This window comes from Microtus pennsylvanicus, chromosome 11 (assembly GCF_037038515.1).
Source record: "Microtus pennsylvanicus isolate mMicPen1 chromosome 11, mMicPen1.hap1, whole genome shotgun sequence".
NCBI lineage: Eukaryota > Metazoa > Chordata > Mammalia > Rodentia > Cricetidae > Microtus > Microtus pennsylvanicus.
This window is the reverse complement of record NC_134589.1, coordinates 71,455,814-71,469,013: the sequence shown is the minus strand read 5'-3', so window position 1 is coordinate 71,469,013 and position 13,200 is coordinate 71,455,814. Positions and strand designations below refer to the sequence as shown.

At 39.6% G+C, this 13,200-nt stretch overlaps 1 protein-coding gene across 4 annotated transcripts in view; it reads left to right on the top strand.

Moving 5' to 3' along the window:
• Positions 1 to 13,200, top strand: part of Rnf130 (ring finger protein 130) — a 112,125-nt gene that overhangs the window by 45,177 nt on the left and 53,748 nt on the right. For all 4 annotated transcript variants that reach the window (XR_012912418.1, XR_012912417.1, XM_075992791.1 and 1 more), the window contains exon 3: positions 4,171 to 4,421. Coding sequence is in view for 2 of the 4 variants with exons in the window: in XM_075992791.1 (XP_075848906.1) it covers positions 4,171 to 4,421 (251 nt within the window). In the remaining 2 variants the exon portion in view is untranslated. The remainder of the gene's footprint in view (positions 1 to 4,170; positions 4,422 to 13,200) is intronic.

Sequence of the window (13,200 nt, the reverse complement as noted above, 5' to 3'; positions counted from 1 at the left end):
TTGTCCAGCCAAAAGAAACAGATGTAGAAAAGCTAAAGTGTTTCCTGTTTGCAAACCTAAACAAAGGGTACATAAATGTTCCCATAGTGTTGAAACTGTTCCTTATAGTACGGGGACTGGGGAGATGGCTCAGCAGTTAAGAATACTGGCTGATCTTCCAGAAGACCAGCACCCACATGGCAGCTCACAACTGTCTGTAACTCTAGTTCTAGACACCCTCACACAGACATACATACAAGCAAAATACAATACATATAGAATAAAAATAATAAAATGTGAAGAAAAATTCTCAGAATAAAAAGGGGAAGAAAAGAAATGCTAATTCAAATAGCCACACTAACATACTAAAAGAATAAATTGGAGGGCTGGAGAGATGGCCTAGTAGTTAAGAAATGCTTGCTGCTCTTCCAGAGGACCTGAGTTCAATTCCCAGGACCTATATCGGGCAGCACACAAACACCTATAACTCTAGCTCCAGGGAATCCAATGCATTCGTACCAGCATACACATGGCACAGATATACAAACATATACATAAATATAAAATTAAGTAATTAAAAAATAAAATGAAGAAAGTTTCTTTAAGTAACTAAAAGCAAGGATCATAATAGTCTCATTTCATTGTCATCTATAAGAAATTAATACTATCTGTGGAGGTTTGACTTAGAAAGTCCTCCAAAGGCACATATATTTAAGCACTTGGTCCCTGGCCAGTGGTGACATTTAGGGATATTTTGGAGGTGTGGCTTTGTTGGAGGAGGTATTTGTGGAGGCCAGCTTTGAGAGTTTAAAGACTCCCAGCATTTTCTGTTGCTCTCTCAGCTTACTGCTTGCAGGTCAAGATATGAGGCTGGAGAGATGACTCAGAAGTTCAGAGCACATTCTACTCTTGGAGAGGACTTGAGTTTGGTTCCCAGCACCCACATCAGGTCTCTCACAACTGCTTGTGACCCCAACTCCAGGGGATCTGATGACCTTTCCTGGCCTCTGCAGGCAACTGTAACTTACAAACAAACCCACACACATAAGCACATACTTGAAATTAAATTAACAATTTTCTTATTAAATGTGTTTTTTATAATTATTATGAAAATTTTCCACCTCCTCCCTTCCTCCCATTTCCCTCCCCCATCCCCCCACTTCCCCTACCCCTCCCTCTCCAGTCCAAATTAACAATTTTTTAAAAAGAAGATGTGAGCTCTTAGCATCCAGTTCCTGCTGTCATACTTACTGTTTGCTACCATGTTTCCCTGCTATGACGGACTCCTTCCCTCTGATCTATAAACCAAGTAAACCCTTCCTTCTGTAAATTGCCTTGGTCATGGTATTTTATCACAGTAAGAAAAGTAATACATAGGTACCTGATTGTTAAAATGCATGGAATTCCAAAGCTTTGTCTTGGTGTTGCAGAACATAGGCATAGTGGTGGACGTAACAAATATTTTATGTCTGCTTAAATGCTTTCGTCTTTCTAGTTAATGAATCCTTCTTTCCTACCAATCACTGCTGTTCTAATTCTGATTTAATCCTGAGTGTTAAAATTTCTCTGTCATCATCCCTTCTGAATCTGGATCAATACTCCCAAGATCTTTTTTTGTTTTGTGTTTAAGGTTTACTTACCCCTTTTTGTATATGTGTGTGTACCTGCATGAGTCTATGTGCACCTCGTGTGCAAGAGCTCTCGAAGGCCAGAAGAGTGTCAGTTCTCCTTAGAATTGGAATTACAGTGGTTACGAGCTGCCATGTGAGTGCTGGGCACCAGACCCTCTCCTCTGCGAGAACAGCCAGTGCTCTTAACCGTTGAGTCATCTCTTTAGCCTCCATCCTCAAATGTTTAAGTGTCTGAGCCGTCTTAGATTCTTTGAGCCCAACTCAGCTGCAAGTGTTGGAGAGAGGGGTCTGTAATGTACTGTATTAGCATCTGAGTGTGCAGCTGGGACTTTTTATTTGATCTTTTTCAGTCTCCTTTGCCAGCCCTCCCCAGTCTCTTCCTTGTGCTAGGATAATAAGGCTATACCAAGATTCAGTCACTCTTGCCCTCCTGAGAGTCGGTGTACTTTTCATGTTAGTTAAGATCAGGTAATTTCTTTATCGCTTAAGAAGTTAAAGAAAAATAAAAATTAAAAGAAGTGAAAGAAAACCTTGATCATGGTATGTGCTCAGTGAATATTGACTGGTGTTGAACTAATTAAATGTTTCTTTCCCAAACAGCTCTTCTGTTGAGAATAGTTGACTCGTCCATTTAGTGTTTGCTTAAATGAAATTACTGGACTGGTTCCTTTGGCTAACTGTGCAGCTCTCCCCACTACTTTTCCAGCTTGAGTCTTCAAGAGGGAGCCTCAGAACTGATTTCTAGAACCAATTGTACTTGGTGTGATTATAAAGCAATGAGACTGATTGTCATATGTCGTTTGTGGGATCCGTCTCAGTTACTTTATAGCCATACCTGGTATTCTACACCACAGATTATGCCTGTTGATCAACATTGTAAAAGCACAAACTTAAGGTTTTTAGATGTAAATTTAAACTGGTTTAGCATTATTTTATGATTTTTTTCTTTAGCTTATTGACCAGAGGCAGATATTAATAATGCTAACTTTAATTTTGCAGTTTTGTTTTTGTTTATAGTTTTTAAGTAAAAAAACTGATAAACTACTGCTCTGATAAAATGACTAAAACAGTTTTAAATACAATGCTACATGAATATATATTCCATTGTACCATATTTTTCTTAAAACTTTTGTTATTGAGTTTCTGTTACATATCATCTTGACTGCTAAACAAAACCAAATAAATGTCTTTAATATTTATCAAAGGAGCCTTCAAAAGGTCAAATTTTGATGTACTCTTCTTGTTTTTAGGGGGTATTTTCTATTTAGATATATAACCTTGCTTCGTATTCATGTAAGTGGTTATAATTTTCTTTTTCCCCAAAATAAATGGGAAGCCTAGCCTCCAGTCTTTTCTGGGTTCTTTGGAAAAGATATATTGTAAAAGTTGCATGTTGTGGCCAGGCAGTCGTGGTGCACACCTTTAATCCCAGTACTCTGGAGGCAGAGGCAGGAGGATCTCTTGAGTTTTGAGGCCAACCTGGTCTACAGAGTTCCAGGACAGCCAAAATTGTTGTACAAAGAAACCCTGTCTTGGGGTGGCGGGAGGGAGTTGCATGTTGTGACACTTAACTTTCCCTTAGAAAGGACAGCTGCTGACAGTTGCATGTGGTAGAGAAGCTTCCCCTGCCTCCTTAAATAAAGTAGAAAACTATTCCCTACCAGAGGACAAAAGGGATAGTGACCTGTGCTGTCCTCAGGGGAGTGGTTGCTTGCTTTGACTTATTTCTGCCCCCTGGAACCATATAAGAATAGGGCTTAGAAAAACAACTGAACCATCCTTGTAGTTAATTTACAGAATTTGTGCCTGTGGGCAGACCTCTGATCAGCTATTAGAAGCTGAAGCTTTGGGTTTCATTCTAATGCTAGTCCAGAAATTTGAAACTTGGACCTGCCTAGAGGACTTGAGTGCACTGCACATGGTTAGATGTGATAGGACTGACACAGAATATTCAAGTTTGAAGCCAGCCTGGGCAACATGAGATGCTGTCTCCAAATTGTGTAGGGAAAATCTTGAGTTTGAGATCCAGACGGGCTGTGGAAAGAGCTTGATTACAGTTAGTTCTAGACAGAAAACCAAGGTTAGTTTCAAATGTTACCAGTAAAAGATGTTGCCATTTGGTACTGTAAGTCACTGTAGCCAAGCATGTGTCCTATATATTCCCTGTTCTACACACAGTTGTTGCTCAGCAATGCATGTGAGAAGCACCTATCTATGCCATCAGTGACAGCACTTTTCTCAAGATCTTTTATACTGTAACCCATCCTGATGAAGTCACAGGTGGCTGGCTTCATGTTTCTCAGTGCAGCTGTAAGGCAGGTCATGAATTAGTAAGACTACAGTGTTTTATGCCTTACCTACTTGTCTGGAGTACTGCATATATTCCCACTCCTGTGTGTGTGCACACCTGCAGCCTCATGTCAGCTGAACAGTGGAGTCTGCAAACCTTTCTCTTTAGCAGAAGTTGTGTTAATTTCTCCAGGGAACATATATGTATATTAATTTGATGTCTATGAATTTCAGCTGTCACTTGAGTCTGTGTGTTTGTTTTACATTACAGGCACGGGAGATATTATTGCTGTCATGATAACAGAATTGAGGGGTAAAGATATTTTGAGTTATCTGGAGAAAAACATCTCTGTACAAATGACAATAGCTGTTGGAACTCGAATGCCGCCAAAGAACTTCAGCCGTGGCTCTCTAGTCTTCGTGTCAATATCCTTTATTGTTTTGATGATTATTTCTTCAGCGTGGCTCATATTCTACTTCATTCAGAAGATCAGGTACACAAATGCTCGCGACAGGAACCAGGTGAGCTAACCAGTACTCTAAACAGCCATAATCCATGAGGATCCTGTGATCATACATCTTAAATGCTTCTTTATATAATGTATTTAAAACAAAACCAATAACAAAAACATGTCAGGGCGGTGGTACACACCGGTAATCCCTGCCCTTGGGAGTTGGAGGCCATCTGGGCCATACAGTGAGTTTCAGGCCAGTCTGAGCTAAACTCCATTTCAGTTTTTAAAAAAAAAGAAGAAGAAAATGTTGTTTCACATAAACACAGTATAGTTATCAAAGTCAGAAAATGAACTTTTTTAGATACATTTCTTAACCAATAGGCTCTCTCAGATTCTCCAGCACTGCTCAGATATGTCCTTGATAGCAAAGAAAATCCCAGGTTGCTTAGGTAAGAATATAGGTTACATTTGATTGTGCTGTCTTTTTACTCTGTTTCCTGATGCTGACATCTCAGAAGAGCACAGGTCAGGTGTTTTGTACTTGTCAGTGTGGCGTGTTTCATGGTTCCATCCAGGTTGTCTGCATTTTGTCAGTATCACCAACTCTTTTTAAGCTTTAGGGTAATGGTAGCCTTGCTCTGATCTGTCAGAAGCAGTAGAGACCCACTTCCCCAGATCTTCTAACTGTAGGAAGATCACAGCACAGGTACACTGCTGTTACTGAGTCCACTAATGTATGCAGAGCTGTCCTGTTTGGTTTGTGTTCATGCATGTGCATGTGTGTGCTTCTGTTCAACTCCATCACATGCAGATTCATGAACTCACCATGGTCAAGCCATAAGGAAAAGGTCATCTGCTGTCCCATAGCCAGAGACTCCTTCTTCCCCTAACCCTTCACCACCACTAACCTGTTCCCCATCTCTGGTGTTGTCATTTCAAGAATGTTCTATAGCCACGTGGTAGTGGTGTGTGCACTTGGGAGATGCCGTTGGGAGACAGAGGCAGGTGGATTTTGGTAAGTTCAAGGCCTGCCTGATCTACAGAGAACTAGTTCCGGGACAACTAGAGCTATGCAAAGAAACCCTGTCTTGAAAAAAAAAAATGATGTATAGACTTTACCTGGAGAGCTGGGTTTCTTCATCTTCACTCAGCATAGTTCCAGGAAGTCCTTACAAACTGTATACATCAGTAGCTCTTTTTATTGGTGAGTAGTATTCTATGGTGTGGATGTACTATAATTTACTTAGCCATTCACTTATTGAAGGATACCCGAATTATTTTCAGTTTGGGGGTATAATAAAACAGCTGTGAATATTCATGAACAGGTTTCTATCTGACCATGAGTTTTCATTTCCTTGTAATAAAAAGAACTTCTGAACACAATGTAAGTAAATGTCTAGTTTATGTTTTTTATTGTTGTTTTTTTCAAGACAGGGTTTCTCTGTGTAGCCCTGGCTCTCCTGAAACTCACTCTGTAGACCAGGCTGGCCTCCAACTCACAGAGATCCATCTGCCTCTGCCTTCCGAGTTCTGGGATTAAAGATGTGTATCAGTATTTTAAAAAAAAAATGTCCTTTTCCAAAGTGGCTTCATTATTTTACATTCCTGCCGGTAGTGTGTGACTAGTTCAGTTCCTCCATGTCTAGACAACATTTGATGTACGTTTCTTTTGCTATTATAATGTGCATTTCTCCAGTGGTCATAATTGAACATCTTGCATGCATGCATGTGTGTTCTGTGTAAGCACATCGTGCATATGTGTTGAAGCCAGAGGTCAGAATTGAATATGCTGGGGCTACAGATGTGTCTCACTGCACCCAGGCCTTGGATGCTGAAATGCAGATGCAGGTCCTCATGCTTATATAGCCGACACTATGCTGGCAGCCATTACCCCGCCCTGATCATTTTTTCAAGTGCTTCAATGAAATGGCCACTTAAGTCTCCTGCCCATTTTTTTTTCTGAATTGTGTTTTACTGTTGAGGATTTTTTTAATATATTTTATTTATTTATGTTTTATATGTTTGCCCAGATGCATGTCTGTGCACCACATGGATACAATGCCCAAGGAAACCAGAGAGGGTGTCAGATTCTCTGGGACTGGTGTTACAGGCAGTTGTGAACCACATGGGTGCTAGGAATCAAACTGAAGTTTTCTGCAAGAGCAACTAGTGTTCTTAACCACCAAGTCATCTCCAGCTCCTTGCTGTTGAGTTTTTAAACTCTCTGTAGTGTAGATATGGTATTGCTTTGACAGTCATGTGCCTTGCAGGTGCTTTTTTCCTCATCTGCAGTTTGTCTATTCAGCTACTTAACAGTCTTGGAAAACAAATGGTTGGGGTTTTTTTGATAAGGTTTAATTTGGAATTTCCCCTTGAAATTGTATGTAAAAAGCTCTTTGTTTCACAAAGATTTCCTCCTTTCCTCTAAATGTTTAAAGTATTTATTACATTTTGGAGTTAAGTCTACAGTTCATTTGTCTGAAGCAGTTTCTTTTCTTTTTTTTTTTTTTTTTGGTTTTTCGAGACAGGGTTTCTTTGTGGCTTTGGAGCCTGTCCTGGAACTAGCTCTGTAGACCAGACTGGTCTCGAACTCACAGAGATCCGCCTGCCTCTGCCTCCCAAGTGCTGGGATTAAAGGCATGCGCCACCATTGCCCTGCTCAGCAGTTTCTTTTCTAATGCAAGTATCTTGTGCTATAAATTTCTGTCAGCACTTCTAAGGAAGTACTAAAGCTATAGTTCTGCCTCATAGGTTCTGACATGTGCTTACATTCAGTTCTGTATTCTCCTGCCTCCGGCCCCAAGTGCTGGGATGGCAGCCATGCACCAGCACACCCAGCCTTCTTCTTCAACCTGTGTATTAAGAAGTGCTTCAGGGAATCTGCTGTGAAGTAGTGCTAATGATACCTATTTGCTTGCGTTATGATCAGAGAAATACTGTTTTCAGTTCTTTTCTAATTCTTAGACTTGGTTATGACCCTAGGTGTGGTTAATCATGGTGCTTAATGTATGCAGAAGAACATGTGTGTTCTGCCATTGGTGGCATGTACTAGAGCTATGTGAGGTCAGTGCACTCAACTTGCTCCTTTGAGCAGCTAGGTCTGGGAGATCACCTTCTCTCACTGAGTTCAAGAAGGGCCATGTTGGGGGGAAGAGTAATGTTTCCTCTTTGGCATTTGACTAAAATAGAGCAGACCATGCTCTGGAGGTTTTCTGACATAAGTCCCCTCTTTTCCAGATATTTTGGTTAGGACAAACAGGTTTTCTCTTGACTTAGGCTATTCTGGGCTGAAGACTTCTGCAGCACATTGTTGGGAATCGGTGGGGCTAGGTAGTAAGGGAGCCCAGAGAGCTCAGCACCCAGTGTTCATTTAAGGCCAAGGCTCTTGGCAGCCCTTCCTCTTTCCTTGGAATGATAGTATATGCTAGCTTTAAAAAAAAAATTGAAGATGAGTTTGTTATTATTAAATACCTTATGAATTATAAATATCATTAAATGCCACATGGAACACCAAAAGGTAAGATAATCAGAGTTCTTCTGAAAACATTTTAATCAGGAAGCCAATGATAATGTGAGAGCTGAATGGTGCATATCCAGAGGGCTTTGAGATGCTCGTGGTTGTCCTAGGAGCCTGGTGTCTGATGATCGGGCTTTAATTAGCACCCTCGGTGGGGCCTGTATGTAATGAAGGAGTAAAAAATTCACCATCTGGCACCGGCCACAAAGGGCGCTTGTTTCTTAGCATTTGTTGCGGTTCCCTTCATAGCGTCCCTCTCCAGATGATACTTGAGTGGAAAGTGATGTTCTGACCTTTTTTCCTCCTTCCATTTTCCCTGAGGTTGAGAAATGCTTGATGAAATTTTTATGTGGCTTAAAAAGCTTAGCTTATTAAAGTTTAATGTGAAGGTGGCAGCAGCTCAATTGGTTAGAACCTTAGGCTATTAAAAAGAAGAAGGAAAAAAAAAAGACTGGGGAGAAAAAGAAGCCTGAACTATTAGCAAGAAAAAAAAAGCTGAGTTGAAAGGAAAACTGAAATGTTCCTCACAAAATTCTATCTTGATGCTAGTTCGCCTTTGAATTTACTGCTAAGTCTGTAGTGTGTCTTCCGAAAAACTGTCAAAATACTTAAAATTTTGTGTGACTAATAATAACAAGGTGGATTGTTTACTGTGTGTATGTACACACACAGACACACACACACCCTACTACATGCATGTGGAGGTCAGAGGACAACTGTCAGGAGTTGGTTCTCTCCTCTACCATGGGTTCTAGGGATTAAACTCATATTGTCGGGCTTGTACAACAGGCACCTTTATCCACTAACTCACCAGCCCAGCTTAGACCTTTGAAACATTGAGTGGGAGTTATTTTACACAAAACAGTAATGTCTGGTACTTCTATATTGAAAAAGTTCATGATGATTTTGAGAGTTGTGAAATTTTCCTTTTTGTTTTGTTTTTTGTTTTTCAAGACCAGGCTGGCCTCAAACACTCAGAGAGATCCACCTGCCTCTGCCTCCCGAGTGCTGGGATTAAAGGCGTGTGCACCACTATCGTCCAGTGACAGTTGTAAATTTTTAAAACAATTCCATGATATTGTACCCTTGTATTAAACCTTTAGTCACTGTGACAGAATAGCTGATACAAACAAGGGAAGAGGAAGATTTTTGGCTCACTGCTTCAGAGGGTTGGGTTTTTTGTTTTGTTTTGTTTTTTTTTTTTTTTTTTTTTTGATTTTCGAGACAGGGTTTCTCCGTAGCTTTTGGTTCCTGTCCTGGAACTAGCTCTTGTAGACCAGGCTGGCCTCAAACTCACAGAGATCCCCCTGCCTCTGCCTCCTGAGTGCTGGGATTAAAGGCGTTCGCCACCACTGCCCGGCTTGCTTCAGAGGTTTAAGTCCATGATCACCAGGTTCCATGTCCTTTAGGCCTATGACAGAGAAGAAACATGGAGGAAGGACCTGGCAGGGAAAAGCTACTCACATCATGGCAACCAAGAAGCAAAGAGGAGAGACAGGGCATGGACAGGATACACTTCAAGTATGTGTAGTGCTATACATGCTTAGAGACTGAAAAAGCAGATACTCGAGGTTATCCTTGTCTATACAGTGAGTTTGAGACCAGCCTGGGCTATGTGAGACTTTATCCAAAAGAAGAGAAAAAATAGATACCCTTCAACTCCTAGGGGCCTGCTTCCTCCAATTAGGCCCTGCCTCCTACAATCTCACTATCCCTGAACAGTCTGCTCAGATTCCATTCCATCAGTGAACTGTGTGAACAACTGTTAAAACCAGAGCCTTAATCACCTCATGCTCTGTGGAGATGCATCATAGGCACCCAGCAGTGTGCAGTACTCATTTCCTAGGCATCTCAGTCCACTCAGGTTGTCAGAATTAAACAGCAGTCTTTAATCCTAAAGCAGTCAAATTTAATTTCTAAAGCAGTAAAATAAAATTATTTTAATGTTGAAGAATAAGTCAGTTATAATTTTTCACAAGCTAACAGCCTCCTAAGTTTAAAATAATTTCTTGGGAAATTTTCTTTGAAGATGCATATAAATTATAAAGTATTTAAACTTGTAAATGCTTTAATATTTCTTGCTTTAATATGTATATGCATGAGGTGTAGTGAGGAGTTGTGACCCTCTATCAATGAGGTAGTGATGTTTGAGCTGAATATCATTTCAAAGAATAAGAAAGACTTCATCAGACATACTGAAGGGAAATTTCAGGCAAGTGTGCAACTGTAGGTTTCTCTCCCGTCCTCTAGTTTCCAAATAATCACTCAGAGGCTTATATTAATTATAAATGTTTGGCCGATGACCTAGACTTATTACTAGCTTGCTCTTATATTTAAATTAAACCATATTTCTCATCTGTGTTTTGCCACGTGGTTCATGGCTTGTTAAACTTATTTTTTTTTTGATTTTTCGAGACAGGGTTTCTCCGTAGCTTTTGGTTCCTGTCCTGGAACTAGCTCTTGTCGACCAGGCTGGCCTCGAACTCACAGAGATCCGCCTGCCTCTGCCTCCCGAGTGCTGGGATTAAAGGCGTGCGCCACCACCGCCCGGCTAAACTTATTTTTACATGTCTTGCTTCCTCTGTGACTGGCTGGCGTCTCCCAGACTCCTCCCTTCTCCTGTATTTCTGCTTGGATTTCCCACCTGGCTCTATCCTGCCTTGTCATAGACCAAATTAGTTTCATTTATCAACCAGTATAAGAGAGAAACACATATAGCATACAGAAAGACATTTCCCTCAGCATTTCCCTCTTTCTGTCTAATCAGAAAGGAAGCGTTTTACTTTAACATAGTAAAATTACATAAAACAAAACAGCAAACAAGAATCAGTTACAATATCCAGTCTATTATATTTGACAAAATTAAAGAAAATATCATCTATTCTATGTTTGTGAGTGACTAATGAAAACTATAACTATCTAGTCTTCAACTCCATCAAAGACCCCAGAGGATATATTACCTGAATAAACAGCAAGTGTGCATTTGAAGCAGCTTCCAAAACTCTAGAAATGACAAAGACATCTGCCTGCCTGGACAGTCACCCAAACTTTTTCTATAACATTGGGGCACCCATCTTCAGCCTACAGGCCCAGAATATCTGGCAGACTTTTCAGTGAAGCAGAAAATGTGAAGGACTGTCTTACCTGTATTAACAAAGTTCATCAATCGCTTTCCTCTGTGTACTGCAGAATGTCTGGCAGTTTCTTCTGAGAAGCTGGAACCTGAAGGACCATCCCACTTTGTTTTTGCAAAGTTTAGCAGTCACTTTTCTGTGGGGCCTGAATGTCCAGTTTATACAGCATACTGTCAAGCAGTCCAGGAAAGAATAGTTTCTTGCCCAAATGGCTAACCTTGTAACACTGAAAGTAAACTCCATAATGAATTTCTTTGATGCCCATCATCTTCTTTGAAGTAATTAGTGCTGCCTAGAGCAAACGCGTTTCACTTTCAAGAAAAGTCTAAGTTCTTTTTCTGTTTGTTTGTTTTTTGTTTGTTTGTTTTTATTTTTTATTTTTTGTGGGTGTTTTTAGTCTAAGTTCTTAAAACATTTTAAATGCCATATTCTGTAAGTCTTTGTAGTGTTTGAAGATTACTTAACTGAAATATATTTTTGTATACCTAACATATGCCTATAAATTTGACTATTATAGATGACTATTAATTTGTATTTTAATTATATGTTATTTTTAAATTAGCTGCATAAACATAATACCTTAAACAAAAGGACTATACATACAGTATAACAAAATTGACCTTAAATTTATATCAATAAATTAAAATTCATATCAATTAAACTATTTTGAGATTAACAGTTGTTTTTTGAATAAAAGTAGATTCAATAATCTACCCTTTTCTCCCATCATAACCACATCATACATTTATACATCATGTCTTCCTTTCTTCTTTCAAAAAGAGATTGACTATGACCAATAACAATTTATAACCAACCCCTTTGAATGAAAACAAACATATAAACAATATTTTGGGAATTTGGGCATAGTTCTCTAGACTACTTCATGCTGATTGGTGTTGCTGATAATCTTATGGGAATCCTGAGAAAATTTGATATAATGGCCAAGTCCTGGGAAGACCAGTTATAACCTTTGCTGATAGATAATCACCTGTAAAGGTTCAGAAAGTCTCCCTTGATCAAATCTGGTCCATCTTAACCTGGGACAAATCCTGTTTTGTTTCCTGTGAAAACAAAAGCAAAACCACTTCTCCAAAGCAATGCATCTTTTTAAGGTCCATTTTACAAATACATTTTTCTGTTCTAAAGTTAAGACATTTTTAAAATACTTAGATTGGTATATTTTATCAATCTCTCTTTCAATCCCATGTCTCCCAGCAACTGTTTCTTGCCTGTCAGCCATCAAAAAATGTAAAATCAACACAGGATTCAGACTCCCTGTGTATTTTCCATCTCTATGTGACTTATCTTTTGTTATTTTATTTCTCTGTTTAAAGACTTTATCATATTATTTTTGAATTATTTATTCCTTTCTGTAACTATCAATACCCTTTTATTTCTTTCTTAAGCCTATGCACATTATAAAACATATTGCAACCTTTTTAGAGGTTTTACAGTCTGGACCTCTTTTACTGTGTATCTTTTAGCCTTTTTTTGACCATATTAACAAACCTTTAAACTGCTAAGCAGTGTGGACCTCTGCCTCCAGCCTTGGCAACTTGCTCTGCCCACTTCTTAGGTCCTGAAAGTCTAGCCTAAAGCTCATGCCCAGTCAGAGGTTAATGACCAAGAACTGCATTAAACCTTTCCTAGAGCTCTAGAATCCCAATGCTTTCGCTGTGGCAGGCATTTTTACTTAGTTTTTTGTTCCTACTTAATGTACTAGCTACTCAAGGACTCACTGTCCCGCAGAAACTCTTGTAGGGATCCACCTCCTCTTTTAAAAAAAAAAAAACCTTCCTCATGCCCTATGGAAATTCAAGAGACTCACATTGGTACACCATTTGTAATTGGAGGTTTTTATCCTGCCTGCTAGTTCCCAAATAAACACGCAGAGGCTTAATATAAATGTTCAGCTCAGACTTATTACTAGCTAGCTCTTATTTAAATTAACCCATGTTTCTATCTGTGCTTTGCCATGTGGCTGTGGCATTACCTCATTTTCTACATGTCTTGCTTCCTTGGCAGATGGTTGGCATCTCCCAGACTCTACCCTTCTTCTCATGCATCTCTGCTTGCATTTCCCACCTGGCTCTATCCTGCCTTGCCATAGACCAAAACAGCTTTATGAATCACTCAGTTAGAGCAACACATACAGCGTACAGAAAGACCATTCCACAGCTCAAGTGGGTCCTTTT